Source organism: Leptopilina heterotoma, unplaced genomic scaffold, assembly GCF_015476425.1.
Source record: "Leptopilina heterotoma isolate Lh14 unplaced genomic scaffold, ASM1547642v1 Lhet_232, whole genome shotgun sequence".
In the NCBI taxonomy this organism is placed as follows: domain Eukaryota; kingdom Metazoa; phylum Arthropoda; class Insecta; order Hymenoptera; family Figitidae; genus Leptopilina; species Leptopilina heterotoma.
In genome coordinates, this window is record NW_025110949.1 from 342,031 (window position 1) to 364,506 (window position 22,476).

Genomic DNA, 22,476 nt, shown 5'->3' on the forward strand with positions numbered 1-22,476 from the left:
AAAATATTCATCCCAAGAATTCAATTATTTTCAAATAAATAAAAAAAATTCAATTATTTTCAAAAATTTAAATAAAAATCTTTGCAAAAGTTCAATTACTTTCTAAAGTTTTTCGCAATTTAATAATTTTCAATATTTACTATTTTCATAAAATTTATCAACAGATTTAATTATAGAAAAAACTTGTTGATACAATTCTACGAAAATATTCAATTATTTTCATAAATAATAAAATTTCATTTACGAATTCAATTATTTTCATTGCAGAATTTCAAATATTTTAAATTCAATTTTAAATAAATTCCTTGAAAAATGCAATTATTATTAAAAATTTTATTAAAACTTGACGAAAGAATTCGATTTTAAGAAACATTCAATAATTCAATAAAATAATAAAATTCGTTGCAATAATAATTCAAATAATTACATAAATAACATTTAATTCGTCGCAGAAAATCAATTATTTCCAAAAATTTTTATGTAATTTTGCAAACGAATTAAATTATCTTGATAACCAAAAAAATTCTCCCCATAAAATCAATTATTTTATGGATCTTTAATGAAACTCTTTTCCAAAATTCAATTATTTTGATAAATATCAAAATTCTTCTCAAAAATTCAATTATTGTCAAAAATTTTAATTAAATTCTTGGCAAAATTTCAATTGTTTAAACAAAATTTAATAAAATTGCACGAATTCAATTATTTTTATAAATTTTAATGAATATCTCGTCAAGAATTCAATTATTTTTATAATAGCAAAATTTTTTTTGCAATTGGTGAACAACAAAATCGCTTAAATTCTTCCCGTAAAATCAATTATTCGAAGGAATTTTAATAAAATTCTTTTTCAAAATTCAATTATTTTAATAAATATCAAAAATTAATTACAAGAATTCAATTCTTTTGAAAAATAATAAAATACTTTGCAGAAATTAAATTATTTTCAAAATTTTAAAAAAATTCTTGTCAAGAATTAAATTATCTTTATAAATAGATAGCGAAATTCTTTTCAAGAATCAAATTATTGTCAAAAATTTTAATAAAATTCCTTGCAAAATTTCAATTATTTGAACAAAATTTAATAAAATTCTTCTCATGAATTCAATTATTTTTAAAAATTTTAATAGAATTCTTCAATAAGTTTTTAATTATTTTCAAAAATTGTTATACACCATTCTTTAATATAATAAATTTCATTAAAATTTTAATTAAATTCCTTAAAAGAAATTAAATATTTTCAAAAGTTATTAATACGAAAATATTAAATTTTAAGAAACATTCAATTATTGAATAAATTATTTATTTTTGTATTTAAATAATTGAATTCTCGTAGAATTCAATTATTATTTTTTCGTACGTTTAATTAATAATTCTGTAGAATTAATTTTTTTTTTTTTGAAAAAGTTTAATTGTATAATTGATGTAATTGATTTAAAGAAGAATTTTATTTGAAAATTATAGAAAATAATAATTGAGGAGTAATTTTTCAACAGTTAATAAATTCATTTATCAAATAAATTTAAATAAACACAAATTGAAAATATTAAAATCCTTAAGGGGATTTGAACCTTGATGACGTCACAGTTTGTGCAAAGCATTAGTTTTAAATCTGTGACGTCATCATGGTTCAAATGCCCTTAAAAATCAATTTAACACTGTTCAATTTAATAAAAAAATTATTACCAAAGAATTTACAATTTAAAAAATATATTTTCCTAACCTTTATGATGTTTAATTTTTTTATTTAAAAAAATTAACCACAACCTTTAAATTCTCTTATTACAATAAACTTTAATTACAAACAGAGCGTTGTAAACAGAAAAAATATTCAAAAATGAATAATTTGTTACAATTTTTATGCATTTAAGTTAATTTTAATGGTTATGTGAGAATTGTCATTTGTTTAAATTTCTCGAAATGAAAAAATTTTGATTTATCAGGTTTTGAAAACTGACTCCTCAATTGAATTGAAATGATGAAAATAATTTTGAAGAAGTTACAGTAACAATATTCTTATAATAATAAAATAATGATTTTGTCACTCGGTCAATTTTAATTATTATAAAACATAAAGAAATGGAGCACTCCGAGTCAAAGACTCGGAGTGATCCATTTCTTCATGTTTTGTAATAATATTCTTATAAGTTGTTGAATTTCAAAAAGGTTTGAATTTGAATGTTTTGAAGAATATTAATTCCTATGGAAAAATAAAAATTAAATATTTATTTAAAAAAGAAGTTATTAATGTTTTCAAATAATTTGACTATTGAAGAAATTTGTAAATAAATGTAATAGAAAATTTTTTTGAGCATCTAATAATTTTTAGAGTGAATCAGAATATTCTTTAGGGTCAGGGTAAAAGTCAAAATTCTGTCTGGAAATCAGGGAAAAGTTAAATTTTTGTGGCAACCCTGAATTCTCGTTTTTAGACATGGCAAAAGGTTCTGAAATTTTTAGATTTAAAAGAAACATTTTCTCGATGAAAATTTATCGAAAATCGATTTTTTCAAAAGTAGCAGCTGCAGAACCTCCTTAAATTAAGATTCGATTAGATTATTTCTTAAATAAAAACTTTTGAATTGAAATTGAAATTGAAATTCGTTGTTGCTGCGTGTAAAAATAGGGATTCATTTAATTTCGGAAATTTTAAATTCAGCTATATGGAAATTGTCGGAAATAAATATTCGAACTAATGGTATCATATAAAACGAGAAGTTATTTAAATGGAATATATTTATACTGATGCGCCTCCAAACCTTTTTGAAAAAATTTCTTATCTGCACAGATCTTTAGTCATTGTTTGTAGAAAACCAGAGGTATTTTTTCACGTGGGTATGATTGGAATGTTCAAGAAAAATATAACTATTGTTCCAGTTCTTTTTGAAGAGTCCCCGTAATTCTTGAAAGTATTAGATACTTCTGTTGTTGTTGATGATAATGACGATGATGATGATGTGAAACTCCTGAGTGAAGGGTACAAGCTACAAATATTTGTTTTGATTATAAAAGTATAATGTTTTGCCTCAGAGGTGCGCCAGGAAGCTGTGCAGCAGGCGCTGGCGGCGATGCAGAGCCGACCGAAGCCCTCGCTGCCGATGCCATCGAAGAGGACGTCCGTGATGGCGCGGAGTCCGGAGCGTGAGCGCCGCGACGGCGGAGGGGTCGGCGACTCGAGCAGCGACGAGGACAGCGTCGTGACGGAGGAGAGTCCGGGCGCGGGCGGCCCCAGCGGCACGGGCCTCTCCGACACCAGCAGCACGGGGTCGGCGCGCGACACTCCGCCGCCGCCGAGACCGCCGGCCAGGCGCCCGCCCGCCGACATCACCGACATCGCCGAGTACTCGCCGCACGCCTACTGCAACCTGGTGCAGCCGCCCGACGTCACGCACACCACGCAGAATCGGCGGCCCGTCATCGCCGACCACGTCAACCGCTACCACGCGGTCGAGGACAACAACACCGGCACCACCGGCCGCTGGAAAGTGTCCGCTAAAATTCAGCAGCTACTCAACACGCTCAAGCGGCCCAAGCGCCGACCGCTGCCCGAGTTCTACGAGGACGACGACATCGAGCTCGAGATCGCCGCCAACCCCAAGGACCCCAACGCACCCAAACCCGAGGGCGGGTCGATGACCTCTGCGGTCGGCGAGCAGATGTCCGTGGCCTCCGGACTGCCAAGGTCGCTCGAGGCCGCGATTCTAAGGTAAGATTAGCCTTTAAAAAACTCGCTCTTCTACTTTTTATTTTTCTTCCAAATATTTACATCCTTTCGCTCTCAACAAGAGTGGCCACATATGTACGTTTTTATCAATTTTATTATGAAACCAGATGAAACTGAAGTTACCAAAGTTGATTCAACGAAAAATTTTTTTTTTTTTAATTTCTTTTAAAAGTTCAGGATACAGATTTTTTTTTTGTTTATTTTTAACCCAAGCAAACCCTCCAAAGTCCTAAAATAAAAAAAAACGTGGGGAAACAGAATTTGTTATTTTCTTCTCACGGATTTTTCGAAAATCACGAAATTTCAACTAAATTAATAATTCCTCACTTCGGTAGTAATTTTTTCTTTTGATAATTAACTATAATTAACTATAGAATGTCTTTTTATTGCTTTTTATTCACTCACTTTGTTTGTCCCTCACACTCTGAAGTTGTCTTGTTTATACTTTTGTTATCCTTAGATTATTATTTTTAAATCCTAGTAAAATCTTAACAAAAATTAAATGATTTTCAAAAACAAAATTTTAATTAAATTCCTCGGAAGAATTCAATTTTTTTTCTAAAATTTTAATAAATCCATCGAAAAAATTCAATTATTTTTATAAATAGTAAAATTTTTCGCAAGTATTCAATTAATTTTAAAAAATCGAAAAATTCTTTGCAGGAATTCAATAGTAAAATCTTTACAAAAATTCAATGATTTTCAAAATAGATTTTAATTGAATTCCTCGGATGAATTCAAATATTTTTAAATATTTCCAAAAAATTCAATTATTTCCTGAAATTTTAATAAATTCTTCGAAACAATATTCAACTATTTTTATAAATACTAAAATTCTTTGCTGGAATTAAATTATTTTTAATCAAATTTCAATAAAATGACACGAAAGAATTTAATTATTTTCAAAAATTTCCATGAAATTCAACATTTAAGAAGAATTTAAAATTCACTAAAAAATTATTCAATTATTCTCAAAATATTTTTAAAAAATTCTATATATAAAAATTAAATTACTTTCAATGTAATTTTTAAATATATTTGTGAAAAAAATGGAAAAAATTCAATTATTTTCAAAAAATAATAAAATTCTTATTCTATTATTTTGAATATAGTTAATTTTAATAAAATTCTTTAAAGAAATTCAATTATTTTTTAAACAAGTTTAATTGAATTTCTCGAAAAAATTTCATTATTATCTATCAAATATTTCTATAAAATTCTTCATAACAATTTAATTATTTCTTAAAATTTTAATAAATTCTTTCGAAACATTTCAATTATTTTTATAAATAGTAAAATTCTTCGCAAGATTTAAATTATTTTTTTAATTCACTATCAATAAAATTCTTCTTCATAAAATTCAATTGCTTTCAAAATTTCCAATTAAAATTATTAAAGAAACTCCATTAGTTTAAAAAAAAAATTAAAAGAAATTCGTCAAAAGAATTAGAAAATTTTTTGAAAATAATTGAAATTAGGACAAGAATTTTTTTGTCATTTATGAAAATAATTGAATTTTGGAGAAGAATTTTGTTATTTATAAAGATAATTGAGATTTTTACGAGAATTTTTTTCAAATTTTGAACATAGATGAATTTTATAATGAAGAATTTTATTTTTTTGAAAATAATTGAATTTCTGCAATTATTATTTGTAATTTCTCCAAAATGTAATTTTTTTAGTGTTTTCAACAAAAATTTAAATTTGAAAGTTTTTAAATTCTATTATTTTTAAAATTACTAATTTTATTTAAAAAAGGTAGTAAGAAGTTAGCCGCGCGCTTTAGCGCGTGAATTGTTGCTGGTTAATTATTAAAAATAATGAATTATGTTAAATTATGTTAACAATTTTTTTTAAATTCTCGTTAAAATTTCAATTATCTTTATAAAGAATAAAATTCTTTTACAAAATTCAAGTATTTTCAAAAATTTCAATAAAATTCTTCATAGAAATTTAATTAATTACAAAAATTTGTCAAAATTCAATTATTTTCAATGTTTACTATTTCAATAAAATTTCACAAAAGAATTCAATTATTTAAAAAGAAATTTTAATAAAATTCGTCTCAAGAATTCCATTATTTTTAAAAATAATAAAATTCTTCGCAGAAATTCAATTATGTTCAAAAATTTATAAAAATGCCAATTATTTTTTTAACAAGCAATAAAATTCTTCTCCAAAATTCAATTATTTTCTAAAATTTTAATAAAATTCTTGGCAAAATTTCAATTATTTTTAATACAATTTTCATCAAGTTTCTCGAAAAATGAAATTATTCTTAAAAATTTTATTAAAATTTGTCAAGAGAATTCAATTAATTAAAAATTTGTTAATAAAATTTTTTATGAGAATTTATTTTTGAGAAATATTCAATTATTCGAAATATATAATTTATTTTTGTATTTCAATAATTGAATTCTCGTGTAGAAGTTTCTAATAAATATTTATTTAAAAATGTATTTCAGTTAAAATTTTAGATTATAATTGAATATTGAAATTTCTCAAGGAACTTTTTTAACAATTATTAAAAATAGTTGATAATTGATTTCTTTTAAAGAATTTCAATAAAATTTTTGATAATTTTTTTAATAAATTTTTTCAATAAATTTTTCGTCTTAAAAATACATGGAATCCTGTGAAGAATATTATTATTTATGAAGATAATTGAATTCTTGCAAATAATTTTGTTTCATTTTTTTTAAAAATAATTTATGAAAAATTTTATTATTTATGAAAATACCTAATTGAATTCTTAAAACGAATTTTGATAGTTTTTTTTTTTAAATTGAATTCTTTTGGAAAACTTTATTATTCATGAAAATAATTGAATTCTTGCAACGAATTTATGATATTTTTTTTTAAATTGAATTCCTTTTGAGAAATTTTATTAAAACAGTAGATTTTGAAAATATTTGAATTTCAGGGAAGAATTTTATTATTTGTGAAATCTAATTGAATTCTTGCAAAAAATTGTATTATTTATGAAAATAATTGAATTCATGTGAAAAATTTTATTGCTTGTAAAAATTTAATATTTAAATTATTATAAGTTGTTGAATTTCAAAAAAAATGGGAATTTGAAATTTTTTGAAAATCTTAATTCTTTTGGAATAATAATAATAATGATTAAATATTTATATTTAAAAATGAAGTTATTGATGTTTTCGAATAATTTGACAATTAAAAAAATTCGTAAATAAATGTAATAGAACATTTATTTGAGTATCTAATAATTTTAAGAGTGAATCAGAATATTCTTTAGATTCAGGGAAAAAGTCAAAATTTTGTCAAAATTTGAAATTAGCAAAAGCGTGACAACCTTGATAATAATTATATTATAGTAGAAATTTTTAATCTTGTAATTGGCAATAAATACCAATACTTAGAGAATAATGAAAAAGACCGAAACGGAAATTGAAGGAAAAAGTAAATCCTTATGAAGTTTAATGAAAGGATTTACATATTATAATAATAATTATTAAATGAATTAAATGAATTAAATGAACTTTAAAGATAGCGCAATGGGAAAATATAATAAATTGAAAAATAAAATTTCGAACGATTGAACCTGATATTTTGAAATAAAAGCGTATAGTTGATGCTAGAACAGTAAAAGTAATTTGATCCCCCTAATTTACTTAACTTCATCGTGCATCGTGATAGGCAGAAACTGGATTGTCCACATTTCTCAGCGCGCTCACCAGCACAAGCACAAGCGCAGCGTGTGTATAAGAATAATAATAATAATAATGGCACAAATTGTTTTCATAACGTGTTTAGATAAAGCACACGCTCCAGAGTCACAAGTAGAATAGAAAAATTCTACACACCCACGTGTTTACAAAACATGAATATTTTAACATCTCTCATTTCGAACCTTTTATCCAAATATGGCTGTAGAACGGTGAAAGTGAATATTCGAGATGAATATTCTTGTTTTGGGTGATGTAACAGCGCGCGTCTTGCAAAAAGGCTGCAACACAAGATTCTTTCCAATTTTCCTCTCATTAAAAATTAACTTTTCTTTCCTAATTTCCTTATAAGGCAATTTCACTGGAATTATTCCGTAACGAATCAAATTCTTCAGAATCAACTGTGTATTGTGATTCATTTAATCAGGATTGCCGGAAAAATTAAATTTTGTTTTTCCTTGACTTTTCCCTGATTTCCAGACAAAATTTTTACTTTTTCCGTGAATCTAAAAAATATTCTGATTTACTCTAAAAATTATTAACTACTCAAAAAAATATTCTATTACATTTATTTACGAATTTCTTTAATTGTAAAATTATTCGAAAACAATAACTTTTTTTCTAAATAAATATTTAATCATTATTATTATTCCAAAAGAATTGAGATTTTCAAAAAATTTCAAATTCAAACTTTTTTGTAGTTCAACAACTTAAAATAATTTAAATATTAAATTTTTACAAGTAATACAATTTTTCACAGAAATTCAATTCTTTAAAAAAATGTAAAAAAATTCGTTGTAGGTAAGAATTAAATTATTTTCATAAATAATAAAATTTTTCATAAGATTTCAATTATTTTTAATACAATTTTAAATAAATTCTTTAAAAATAATAATTGTTTTTGAAATTTTTTTGTAAGAATTCAATTACATTTCACAAATAATGAAATTCTTCCCTAAAATTCAAATATTTTCAAAATCTACTATTTTAATAAAATTTCCCAAAAGAATTCAATTTAAAAAAAAAATGGTATAAAGTTCGTTGCAAGAATTCAATTATTTTCATGAATAACAAAAGTTTTCCAAAAGAATTCAATTATTTTCATGAATAATAAAGTTTTCTAAAAGAATACAATTATTTAAAAGAATGTAACAAAATTCGTTTCAATAATTCAATTATTTTCATGAATAATAAAAAATTTTCATAGAATTTCAATTTTTTTTAATACAATTCTAAATAAATTCCTCGAAAAATGTAATTAATTTCAAAAATTTTTTGCAAAAATTCAATAACATTTTACAAATAATGAAATTCTTCTCTAAAATTCAAATATTTTCAAAATCTTACTATTTTAATAAATTGCTCTAAAGAATTCAATTTTTTTAAAAAAAAAAAAGTATCATTTTCCTTGCAAGAATTCAATTTTTTTCATGAATAATAATAATTATTATTTTTTAATGCAATTTAAAATAAATTTTTCGAAAAATGTACTTGTTTTAAAAAATTTTATTAAAATTCGTCAAAAGAAATGTTATTGTTGCAATTTTATCTGAAATATATTTTTAAATCAATTTTTATTAAAAACTTCTACGAGAATTCAATTATTTAAATACAAAAATAAATAATTTTTTGAATAATTAAATGTTTATTAAAATTTAATTTGATGAATTTTAATAAAATTTTTAACAATAAATATATTTTTTGAGCAATATTCCATTAAAATTGAATTAACAATAATTGAAATTCTACAATGAGTTTCATTATTTATAAAAAAAATTTAATTCCTAAAAAGAATTTTTATTTATTGAACAAAATAATTGAATTCCTGCGAATAATTATATTATTTATGAAAATAATTGAATTATTGCTAAGAAATTTTTTTAAAAAATTCTTAAATAATTGAATTAATGTAAAATTTTTATTATTTACGAAAATAATTTAATGTTTGCGTAGAATTTTATCTAATTAGATTCTTTTTGAAGAATTTCTCTAAATTTTTCTTAAATAATGGAGTTTCTTTAATCGTTTTAATTTAATTTTTTTTTAAATAATTGAATTTTATGAACAATTTCTTTCAAGTTTTTAAAATAATCGTGTTTCTTAATAATTGAAATTCAACATTTATAATTATTGAATTTTATTAAAATTTTAGAAAATAATTCTATTTTTTGTAAAAGTTTTATAACGAATTAAAAAAATTGAATTCTTTTGTGAAATTATTTTGAATATAATTGAATGCAAAGAATTTTACTGTTTATAAATATAATTGAATTTTTTCGAAGAATTTATTAATATTTTAGAAAATAATTAAATTCTATTGAAATTTTTTATTAGAACGAATTAAGAAAAAAAAATTGAATTCTTTCGTGAAATTGGTTTTGAATATAATTGAATTGTTTCGAAGGATTTATTAAAATTTTAGAAAATAATTTGATTCGTCCGTGAAATGTTATTAAAATTTTTGAAATTAATAAACAAGAATAATGAATTAGTAAAGTAGTTACCTAATAATTATTTCTTGAAGTTAGTCGTCCTGCCTGATTTGAAATGGATCCAGTCTTGAATTTTTTTAAAATTTGAATTTGAAATTCTTCAAAAATTCATATTTAAAAATAAAATTTTTTTAATTTTCATTCGTGTTAATTTTATAGTTTATGAGGCAAACAAAAAGGACACAAAAATTGAGAATTTTCTTATAAATTCTAAAAATTAAATTTTTTCCAGTGCTTTAATAAAAATCCCTGACTTTTCCCTGATTTCCCTGATCTGTGGCAACCCTGATTTAATGTTTTTAAATTTGTGGCTCTCAACAATAGACCTAATTTGAAAATTGGTTTTCAAATTTTTATATAGGAAATTAAATATTGTTGTTTTTGTTTCAGGTACGGCTCAGCTACATACAAGGCACCAGCTGCGACGGTTTTGGATCCGAATGGCAAACTCTGCATAACCTTGACATATGGCAAACTTCTAAGCCGCTCCCATAAGATAGCCTACACTTTATTAAACAAAACATTGAGTCGTGCCGGCGACTGCTGCCTCAAGCCGGGCGACAGAATCGCTCTAGTTTATCCGAACAACGACCCAATCAGCTTTCTTTGTGCTTTCTACGGGTGTCTTCAAGCTGGAATCGTCCCTGTTCCAATAGAGGTCCCTCTGACTCGCCGGGATGCTGGCTCCCAGCAAATCGGCTTCCTACTAGGCAGCTGCGGCATTCAGGTATTTATTTATTACTCACTACTTATTACCAACAAGTCAATCCTATCTTCCATCTATCTTCTATCATTCTTCTATTTTAATAATCGTTCTTTTCCTGTAATCTGTTCGCAGTTTCAACTTAGTTGATGTTTGTCTTCCTTTTTTTAAAATAATTTTCCTATTTAAATTTTTTCAATTTTAAAATTAATGCATTGAAAATAATTGAATTCTTCCGGAGAATTTTATCAAAAAAATTTCAAAATAATTCAATTCCTTCGAAGAATTTTTTTTGTAATTATTTCGAGCAATTTTATTAAAATTGTATTCAATAATAATTGAATTTCTATAGAGAATTTTATTATTTATATGAAAACTTGAATATGAAAATTGAATTCTTGCGAAGAAATTTATAAAAAAATTTTAAAATAACTGAATACTTTCGAAGATTTTTTTGTCTTCCGAGCAAAATAAAAATAATTATTAAAATATAATTATTATTTTTATTTTAATAAAATTCTTGGCAAAATTTCAAATATTTTCAAAAATTTTCCTCAATTCAATAATTTTTAATAGGTATCTACTATTATAATAAATTTTTCCAAAAGAATTAAATAATTTAAAAAAAAAATTTAATATAATTCTACACAAACCGTTAATTATTTTTTAAAAATAATAAAAATTTCACAGGAATTTCATTATTTCCAAATTTTGTTATAAATTTCTTCGCAATCATTCAATTATTTTCATAAATAATAAAATTTTTACAGGGATTCAATTATTTTGGTAAATAATAAAATTCTTTTAAAATTCCTCGTAAAAATGTAATTATTTTTAAAATTTTTATTAAAATTCGTCAAAAGAATTTAATTATTTAAAAGTTTATTGATACAATTTTTTATGAGAATTCAATTTTAAGAAACATGCAATTGTTCAATAAATTGTTTTTTTTTTTGTATTTAAATAATTGAATTCCTTTGGAAAATTTTACTAAAATAATAAATAATAAAAATCAATTAATTGAGAAATTGTTTTGAAAATAATTAAAGTTTTGTCAAGAATTGTATTAAAATTTTTGAAAATAATTAAATTTTGGAGTAGAATTTTAATATTTTTAAAGACAATTGAATTCATAAAGAGCATTTTATTATTTATAAAAATAATTGAATTTAAAAATTTGCTAATTTAAATTTTTGTTGAAAACACTAGAAAAATTCAATTTTGGAGAAATTACAAATAATAATTGCAGAAATTCAATTATTTAAAAAAAAAAATAAAATTCTTCTTATAAAATTCATTGATGTTCAAAATTTGAAAAAAAATTCTCGTAAAAATCCCAATTATCTTTATAAATAATAAAATTCATCTCCAAAATTCAATTATGTTCATAAATGTCAAAAAAATTCTTGTCCTAATTTCAATTATTTTCAAAAAATTTTCTAATTCTTTTGAAAAAATTCTTTTAATTTTTTTTTTGAACTAATGGAATTTCTTTAATAATTTTAATTGAAAATTTCGAAAGCAATTAAATTTTATGAAAAAGATTTTTATTAAAATTGAATTGAAAACAATTTAATTCTTGCGAAGAATTTTACTATTTATAAAAATAATTGAAATGTTTCGAAAGAATTTTTAAAAATTTTAAGAAATAATTAAATTGTTATGAAGAATTTTATAGAAATATTTGATAATAATGAAATTTTTTCGAGAAATTCAATTAAAGTTGTTTCGAAAATAATTGAATTTTTTTAAAAAATTTTATTATTTTTTGAAAATAATTGACTTCCTGCAAAGAATTTTTCTATTTTTTAAAATTAATTGAATTCTCGCGAAAAATTTTAATATTTCTAAAAATAAATGAATTTTTTCGAAGGATTTATTAAAATTAAATTTAAATAATGATTTTATCACTTGGTCATCTTTAATTATTATAAAACATGAAGAAATTGATCACTCGGAGTTATCGATATCTTCATGTTAAGTAAAATGTTCTTTTGTTTGACTCAGACTGATTTTAATTTTGTCAGAAATTGGTCCGTAAATGGTCCATAATTTTTCATTTTTGGTCCGTTATATCCGTATTTTTAAATACTTTCACTGGTTCGAACCCTGAATTATTTAAAAAATTATTTGTAGAAATTTTCATAAGAATTCAATTCTTTTCATGAATTATAAAAATTTCTCAGGTATTCAATTATTTAAATTAGAATTTTCATTAAATTAGTCGAAAGAAATGAATTATTTAGAAATTTTTATAAAATTCTTTGCAAGAATTAAATTATTTTTCTAATGTTTTAATTGTTTCATGAATAATAAAATTCGTTGCAGGAATTCAATTTATTATCAGGATAAGAAAGAAGTAAATATTTTTGATGAAAATTAGGAAAAAGTCAGGAAAATAAAATAAAGAAGGGAATTTTTGTCAGTTTTGTTAAGTGTCTAACGTGAGTTTTTTTGGTCTTCAAGTTTAATTTTTTGATAGCTGCTTTTTTTTTTACTATTTTTCTAAGTTTTAAAGGTACTTTTCGATATACTTTTTTTAAAATTAATTATCAAGTGCGATAATTAATGAAATTAAATGAAAATGTGATAAAAAATTATTTTCGTTTGAATATTTTTTATTTTTGGACTGAAAATATTGTGATGATTCGACAGGTGGCGTTGACAAGTGAAGCATGCCTGAAAGGTCTTCCGAAGACGACGGCGGGCGAGGTGGTGGCATTCAAGGGCTGGCCGAAGCTGCACTGGTTCGTCACCGAGCACCTGGCGAAGACGCCCAAGGACTGGCTGCCGCCGCCGCGCCTCACGGACGACACGCCCGCCTACATCGAGTACACCACCGACAGGGACGGCTCCGTGATGGGCGTGACGGTGACCCGGGCGGCGATGCTCTCGCACTGCCGCGCCCTGACGCAGGCCTGCGGCTACACCGAGGGCGAGATCGCCGTCTGCGTGCTCGACTTCAAGCGCGAGGTGGGCCTGTGGCACGCGACCCTCACCAGCATCCTCAACGGCATGCACGTCATCTTCATCCCCTACGCGCTGATGAAGGTGAACCCGGCCAGCTGGATGCAGATGATCACCAAGCACCGCGCCAGCGTGGCCGTGGTCAAGTCCCGGGACCTGCACTGGGGCCTGCTGGCCACCAAGGACCACAAGGACATCACGCTGTCGTCCCTCCGGCTGTTGCTCGTGGCCGACGGCGCGAACCCCTGGTCGCTGTCCTCGTGCGACCAGTTCCTCTCGGTGTTCCAGTCGAAGGGCCTGCGCCCGGACGCCGTGTGCCCCTGCGCCTCGTCCAGCGAGGCTCTCACGGTCTCCATTCGGCGGCCCGGTCGCGCGGGTGTCAACGCCACGGGCAGGGGCGTCTTGTCCATGTCGGGCCTCAGCTACGGCGTCGTTCGCGTCGACCAGGAGAATTCACTTACGTCACTGACTCTCCAGGATTGCGGTCAAGTCATGCCCGGCAGTGAGTACTCATAATTATATCCTTTCCTCGGATTTATTGCTTCCCACGTTTTAGATAGTTTCCAATACTTCATTTTTTTTATTCTCTACTTTCAAAATAATAGTAATAATACAACTAATAAATTTTTATATTCATTTCACCAATACTCTGTCAGATTTTACTTTCTTCTCAATTTTTCTTTTGTCATATTGAAATTTGTTAAATCTTATGTAGGCATCACAGAAAGTCCCTTTTTCTCCTTTTGTCACCTTTTTATTGAATAAACTTTTACGTCCTCAGAGTTGATTTTAATTGGAGTAATTTTTATATTAAAAAACCACTTGTCCGAATGTATTCGTGTAAAAATTTTTTTTACCTTTTATTATTACAGGGCTCGAATCAGATCCGTAAATTTGCTTGAAGTCCGTAAAAGTCAGTTTTTTGGGAAAAAGAACCGTAATTTCATTGAAAAAGGACGAAACGTTCGTAAATTATACGATATAATTTGGAGAATTTTAGAGAAATTACAAATGATTGCAGAAATTCAATTATTTTCAAAAGTAATAAAAATCTTCACAGAAATTCAATTATATTAAATATACTATTTAAAAATTCTCTTCAAAATTCTAATTATCTTTATATAAATAATAATATTCTTTTCCTAAATTCAATTATTTTCAAAAATAACGAAATTTTTTGCAGGAATTCAATTATTTTCAAAAATTATCATAAAATTCTTCGCAAAAATTCCATTCTTTTTAAAACTTTTAATAAAGTTCTTGACAAGAATTCAATTATCTTTGTAAATAAAAAAATTCTTCGCAAGAATTCAATTATTTTCATAAAGAACAAAATTCTTAGTAGGAATTAAACTATTTGAAAATTTTTTTACAAAATTCTTCGAAGAAATTCCATTATTTTTAAGAATTTTAATACAATTCGTGTCAAAAATTCAATTATCATTATAAATATAAAAAATTTTTGCAGAAATTCGATTATAAACTTCTTCGTAGAAATTCAATTATTACTTTCTAAACTTTTCATAATTTTTTTTACCGATATTCAATTATTATTGAAAAATGTAATAAAATTCTTGGCAAAAATTCAATTCTCATAATAAATAACAAAATTCTTCGCAGAAATTCAATTATTTTCCAAAATAACAAAATTTTTAGCAGGAATTCAATTATTTTCAAAAATTTCATAAAATTCTTCGCAGAAATTAAATTATTTTCAAAACTCTCAAATAAAGTTCTTGCAAAGAATCAATTATCTTTTTATAAATAACAAATGGATTTGAAAATTCTCGAATAACTTTTTCAAAAATTCAAATGTGGAAGAAGTTAACAATCAAAAATAAAAAAAGTTTTTTTTTAATTTTTAAAAAAATCCAATTTTATCAATTTCAAAAAATATTAAAAATAATTGATTTGAAGAAGAATCTTAGTTAAAAATTCTAGAAAATGTTAATTGAATTGAAACGATGAAAATAATTTTAAATAAGTTGGAGTAACAATATTCTTATAATATAAAATAATGATTTTATCACTCGGTCATCTATAATTATTATAAGTTGTTGAATTTCATAAGATTTGAATTTTTAAATTTTTGAACATTTTAATTCCTATGGATTAAGATAATAATGATTAAATATTTATTTTAAATAAAACTATTTGATGTTTTCGAATAATTTTGCAATTAATGAGATTCGTAAATAAATGTTATTTTCTATCAAATAATCCAAAAATTTAAGAAATTTGAGTATTTGATTATTTTTTTGATAATAATTTGAGTAATTGATTAAAGAGAGGATTTTTTAAAAATTTTGAATCTAAAATAATTGAAAAATTGAAGTTGATATTTGAAAATAAAAAATTCTGTAATTCTCATTCTTGTTATTCTCATGAATTTTGAAAAAGAATTTAAAATTGATTAAAAAAGGGAATATAATAAAAAATAAAAATTCTAAACCATAAGACAAATGTTTATTGTTGTTTTGCAACTAGAAGCAAACTTTTCTCAATTAGTTATCAGTGCAACTCAAGTACAATGCACAAACACAAGATTTAGTTTCACGTGCTTGAATTACATTACATGGTATTTGTCAACTTTCCGCTCGCAGTTTCACTGTGAGGTTTGTTCTTAGTCCTAGATGTGCAGTGAAATGCGTAAAATGCAAGAGTAAATCGAGTAGTTAACTCTTTATGTCAGTACTTTATTCTTAACGTTTCATAAATTATATTCACAAATTTCTAAAAATAAAAAATTATATATACCGTTCTTAAAAGGTATTACAAACAATATAGCGTGTAAATAAATGATCTTCTTTGAATCTTGGAAACTCTCTACACGCCATCAATGACTCCCATTTTTTTTCAGTTTACTACTCTCAATTTTATTTTTATTGTATGACTCTAAAAATTTTAAATTTTAATTTCCTGCATAGATACATATTCTTCTTTTCATTGTTTTATAAAAAGTACTTTGTCTTTGTAAATACGAACCGTGAATCAAGAAATTTCAATGTTTCAACAAAAACAAATAGAATTTAAACTGTAAACACGAGGAAAAAAAGAAATATTAAATCCTATTTTACAATTTTTATATTAAAAATACTAAAATTTAAATGAAATTATAAGACATTTTTTTTTATTTTATTAAAATTTCATGGCTTAATATTATTTAATTTAAATATCTTTTTCCAACAGTTTCAGTGAAGCTTAAAAGTGATTTAAACTTCCAGGACATGAAATTGCATATTTTGAAGGAACCCTGTTGTTAAAGTGAATGTCAAAACTTTCGTTTAAAGAGAAATTAGATTTACTTGTAACTTTATTTTAATAATAAAAGTCAAGTAGAGCTAAATTTAAAAATATCTAAATGTTAAGATTTATTGCTTCCTCGTGTAATATTAGATAAAAGAGAGGATTTTAATTAAAATTTTGTTTAAATTGAAATATTGAATGTTTTGACAAAATTTCCATAAAATTCTTCAAAATGAATTAAATTATTTTCAAAAATTTTAATAAAATTCTAAGCAAAAATTTAACTTATTTTAGATTCAAAACTATAAAAAGATACAAAAAATTACAAAAATTAATATAAAATGTTATATTTTAAAATAGAAAAAATGTCACATTATAAAATAGTGAAAAATAAATAAATTTATAAATTTTTTTACAATAATATTGTCACAAAACTCATTTCCTAAATTTGAATTAGTAAATATTTGAACTAATTAGAAGAAATAAAGTGATGCGAAATTTGTAAAAATTAATTTTTGAATTCTAAGTTGGACGAGACATTAAAGATTAAAATAAATAAAATTCTGTTTTTTTAGAAAATAAATTTTTTAAAACCCGTATTTTGCATTAATGTCAATTTTTTTTCTGCAATAATTTTTAAGTAACTATTTTTATATTTTAGAATGTAAGATAAATATTACTAATATTATTAATACAGATTGAATTTCAAAAAGTTTTTAAAATTAAAGTTTTAGGAAAGTAGAACTGTAAAAAATTTTAATTAAAAATTATGAATAAGTTAGTTTCTTGAAACATTTTTATTCACACTTTTTTTTTTTTGAAATTGTTTATATTTTTAAATATACATTTGATTGGAAAATTTCCAAATTATTCGAAATTTTATAATCTTGTAAACAAAGTGGATTTTATAAATATTTTAGTTTTTGTGAAACTTTTTTTTGGAAATAATTGAATTTTTAAGGAGATTTCTCAAATATTAAAATTAAAATTCTCAAAATATTAAAAATAATTGAATTAAAGAAGAATTTTAGTTAAAATTTCTAGAAAATAATTAAATTGGAATCTTAAAAATAATTTTTGAGAGTTTTTCTTTATGACCGGGAATTTTTTTTTTATGAACTTTACTAAATTGTCGTTATTTTCTCTTATTCTTGCACCCTAAAATTTATTATTAGAAAACATTAAATAAGTTATTTCATAGAAAGTATGGAAATAATTTCTTGGAATATGTGCATTAAATTCGCTGCCTAACATTCAATATTGAATCAAATACATAAAAAGAAAATTTATTCAAGTGCAAGCGTTTTTATTGTTTTGATAGAAAGCGGGTATTTTCCAATTAGGGAACTGTGTTTCGGTGCAAAGTGTAAATCATTTATTTCTATTCCAAGAATATTATTTCGTTGAAATAATTAAATTTATAATTTAAATTAAATATTTAAAGAAATTTGAAAACAAAATTGGAAATTGTACTGATAGGTAATTACCTATTTTGTGATAGGTAATTTACCTGATAATTACCTGATAGGTAATTTCTATTTTGCAAATTTGTCAAGTGAAGACCTGACTTAAAATTTTTCCTTTCTTCTTTCATTTACTGTGAGGAAAAAAGCAAGATTGATTAGAAAAAAAAAATTTTGTTTTCAGGTGTCGTAGTCGTGATAAAAATGGAAGGACCAGCAAACATTTGCAAAACAGACGAAGTTGGAGAGATATGTGTGCATAATCAAACGACTGGAAATCAATATTGGGGATTGCAAGGACTGACTAATAATACTTTTAAAGTGGCACCTTTGCAAGCAGAAGGAACCGCCCTGGGCAATGAGGAGTACACACGTTCGGGTCTCCTCGGATTCCTGGGACCTGGAGGACTTGTTTTCGTCTGTGGCTCGCGTGACGGACTCATGACTGTCACCGGCAGGAAGCACAATGCGGACGATATAATTGCCACTGTTTTAGCTGTCGAACCAACCAAGTTTATTTATCGAGGCAGAATTGCTGTGTTTAGTGTCCGGGTCTTGCGGGACGAGAGGATATGTGTTGTCGCTGAACAACGACCCGATTGCAGTGAAGAAGAGGTTTGTTTTCAAAAAATTATTTCTTTCCTTGAACTTTAATTGATCAAAATTCTCCTCTTTTTATATAATCTCCTTTATTTCATTAAATTAATAACATTTCCTAAAATACCTAAAATCGTACATTTTCTCTCTTATAGGCTTTTAAAAAAAGATTACAAAAAATGTCCTTTGTATTTGTAAGTTAGAAAATTTTTTAGCTCATTCGAAAAAAATGGACTTAAAACTCTTTTTTTTGCTATTCTTTCAGAATTTTTTAGAAATAGAAGAAATTTTTTTGTACAAGGTAATAATTATAAATGAATGATTTTTAATATGATAATAATATGATAATAAAATTTGTAAACTTGCAGAGCTTCCAGTGGATGTCGAGAGTGCTGCAGGCCGTGGACTCGATCCACGCCGTGGGAATTTACTGCCTCGCGCTGGTGCCGCCGAACTACTTGCCCAAGACGCCCCTGGGTGGAATCCACCTCTCCGAGACGAAGAGACGCTTCCTGGAGGGCACACTCCACCCGGCAAATGTCCTCCTCTGTCCTCATACTTGCGTGACAAATTTACCAAAACCTCGTGAAGTACATTCCGGTAAGTGATTATCAAGGCTTGGCTCGATTCAGCATTAGATGAGTAGATTTAATAGATAAAATAGCTGGAAAAAAGAGGGAGAGAGCCGCGCGCTTAAAGGCCCGTCGCAGATTGAATAAGAATCGTGAGTAAACAAAAGAAATGGCACTGACCTTGTTTAATTGCCCTTTTGGTCATAATTACCACCACCCCACCCCCAGAGAATGTTTTTTTTTTATTCCCTTATTTCGGTTTTCCTTTCTTTCTTTTGGCTGAGTTCAGAACGTTTTGTAATTCCTCGTGTTTTTTGTACGTTGTTTATTGGACAAGTCTCAATTATGCTTTCCGGCCTCAGTCAGGGGAGAGTTCGAGAGAGTTACTCATTTCTGAGTTGAGCTTTTGCGTTGGTTTACTAACGAAATATACGGGGGCGTGTAGCGGGGGATTCTGTTGCAGACGTGGGTCCAGCCAGCGTCATGGTCGGCAACATCGTCCAGGGGAACAGGCTCGCCTCGGCCCAGGGCAGAGACATGGGAGTCCTAGACGAGGACAGCGACAGTGCCAAAAAGGTGACAGCGCCAAATTATCATGAGTCACATTTTATTAAATTTCTCGAAAGAATAAAATTATTTCTAAAAATATTAATTAAATTCGATTATTTTCAAAATTTCTAATTAAAATTATTAAAGAAACTCCATTATTTAAAAAAAAAATTCAAAGTTATTCTTCAAAAAGAATTTAATTAGGATTTTAAAATTTTTAACAAAATTCTTCGCGAGAATTCAATTTTCAATTTTCGACGGAATTCTATTATTATCAAGTTTTTTTATTAAATTCTTTGCAACAATTCGATGATTTTGAATACATTAATTTTAAAATTCAAAATAAAAAGTAAAGTTATTGTTATAATAATAAGCTATTATTATGCAAATTACTAAATAAATAAAATAAAATTCTTCGCAAGAATGCAATTATTTTCTAAAATTTTGATAAATTCTTCGAAACAATTCAATTATTTTTTTAAATAGTAAAATTTTTGCAAAAATTCAATTATTTTCAAAAAAATTTCACGAGAGAATTGAATTTTTTTCTTAATTCGTTTCAATTATATTTATAAATAGTAAAATTCTTTGCAAAAAATTTCATTATTTTCCAAAAAATTTTACGAAAGAATTCAATTTTTATTTAATTCGTTATAAAATTTTTCAAAAGAATTGAATTATTTTCTAAAATTTTAATAAAATTTAATATTTAAATGTTTAATTTCAATAATAAACAAACACGATTATTTTAAAAACTAGAAAGAAATTGTTGATAAAATTCAATTATTTTCAAAATTTCTTATTAAAATTATTAAAGAAACTCCATTATTTTAAAAAAAAAATCAAAGTAATTCTTCAAAAAAAATTTAATTAGAATTTTCAAAAATTTAAACAAAATTCTCCACGAGAATTATAGTAGAAATTAGGGATAAATGATTAAATTTCAAAAGGACTCTAATTGGATTTTTTTGTAAATTTGAATTTCAAATTATTTCAATTAAACATTCTTAAGAATAATTAAAATTAAAAGAAATAAAAATTTCAGGTTTGAAATTGAAATGCTTAAAAGTTTTAAATCATGTAGATAAATAGTTATCAATATGTATTTAAATATTTATTTAACAAAGTTATTGAATCTTAATTATAATTATGATCTATTTGACTTGTTAAAAATTAGTAGAAAATGTAAAATTTGTTGTAATTTGTTGCAGTATCAATTTATTTCGGAAATTCTGCGATGGCGAGCGGTCGGCACCTCAGACCATGTGATATTTACGTCCTTGAATTCGAAGGGAGCGGTCGCCGCCTCACTCTCTTGTTCCCAGCTGCACAAGAAAGCCGAACGAATTGGAAATCTACTTCTCGATCGCGGAAGAATCAATACTGGAGATCATGTGGCTCTTATCTTCCCACCTGGCACTGATTTAATTTGTGCCTTCTATGGCTGTCTGTACGTCGGCGCTGTTCCCGTTACAATCAGGCCTCCACATCCGCAGAATCTCCAGACAACGCTTCCAACCGTCAAGATGATCGTGGACGTCAGTAAATCCGTGATGATACTCACGAATCAGAATCTTTTAAAGTTACTCAAGTCTAAGGTGCGTTTATTTCCACAATTTTCCTCTTTGATGCGAGGTAATGATTGAAAATTATTGGAAATTATTAAATTATATTGCAGGAAGCTAACAATGTCGTGGAGATCAAAAGCTGGCCGACGATCCTCGACATGGACGACATGCCAAAGAAAAAGTTGCCAGTCATGTATCGTGCCCCGACAGCCGAAATGTTGGCCTATCTCGACTTCAGCGTCTCGACAACGGGAATGCTGGCTGGAATAAAAATGTCTCACGCAGCCGTCACGTCCCTCTGTCGGGCCATGAAATTGTCCTGCGAACTTTATCCCTCTCGTCATATCGCTCTCTGTCTGGACCCCTATTCCGGATTGGGATTCGCTCTCTGGTGCCTTAGCAGTATCTACAGCGGGCATCATTCTATTCTCATACCTCCGTCAGAGGTGCGTCTATTTCCTTATTTCTTTACAATTTTTTAACCGGTTATTATTGGAAGAGGGATAAACAGAGTTGCCACAGGTCAGGGAAAAGGCAGGGATTTTTATTAAAGTATTGGAAAAACTTGAATTTTGGAGAAGTTAAAAATGATTGCAGAAATTCAATTATTTTCAAAAATAATAAAATTCTTGGCAAAATTACAATTATTTTCAAAAATTTTCTTGAAATTCAATGATTTTCAATGTCTACTATTTTAATAAATTTTTCCAAAAGAATTTAATGATTTACAAATTTTTTCGCAATAATTCAATTATTTTCATAAATAATAAAAATTTCGCAAGAATTCAATTATTTTCGAATTTCCAAATTTTTCGAAGAATTTACTTAAAATTGCATTAAAAATAATTGAAATCCTGTGAGGAATTTTATTATTTAGGAGAATAATTGAATTCTTGCAATGAA

The 22,476-nt window shown here is 26.0% G+C and overlaps 1 protein-coding gene across 8 annotated transcripts in view; it reads left to right on the plus strand.

Annotated features, from left to right (window-relative positions):
* The window catches only part of LOC122502485 (disco-interacting protein 2), a 97,557-nt gene that overhangs the window by 65,275 nt on the left and 9,806 nt on the right, over positions 1-22,476 (plus strand). For 6 of the 8 annotated variants that reach the window (XM_043612569.1, XM_043612570.1, XM_043612564.1 and 3 more), the window contains 8 exons: positions 3,031-3,706; positions 10,299-10,635; positions 13,267-14,080; positions 18,472-18,902; positions 19,253-19,484; positions 19,902-20,032; positions 21,217-21,603; positions 21,684-22,019. In XM_043612569.1, the coding sequence (XP_043468504.1) occupies positions 3,031-3,706; positions 10,299-10,635; positions 13,267-14,080; positions 18,472-18,902; positions 19,253-19,484; positions 19,902-20,032; positions 21,217-21,603; positions 21,684-22,019 (3,344 nt within the window). The remainder of the gene's footprint in view (positions 1-3,030; positions 3,707-10,298; positions 10,636-13,266; positions 14,081-18,471; positions 18,903-19,252; positions 19,485-19,901; positions 20,033-21,216; positions 21,604-21,683; positions 22,020-22,476) is intronic. The other 2 variants (XM_043612565.1, XM_043612571.1) reach the window with 1 other exon arrangement.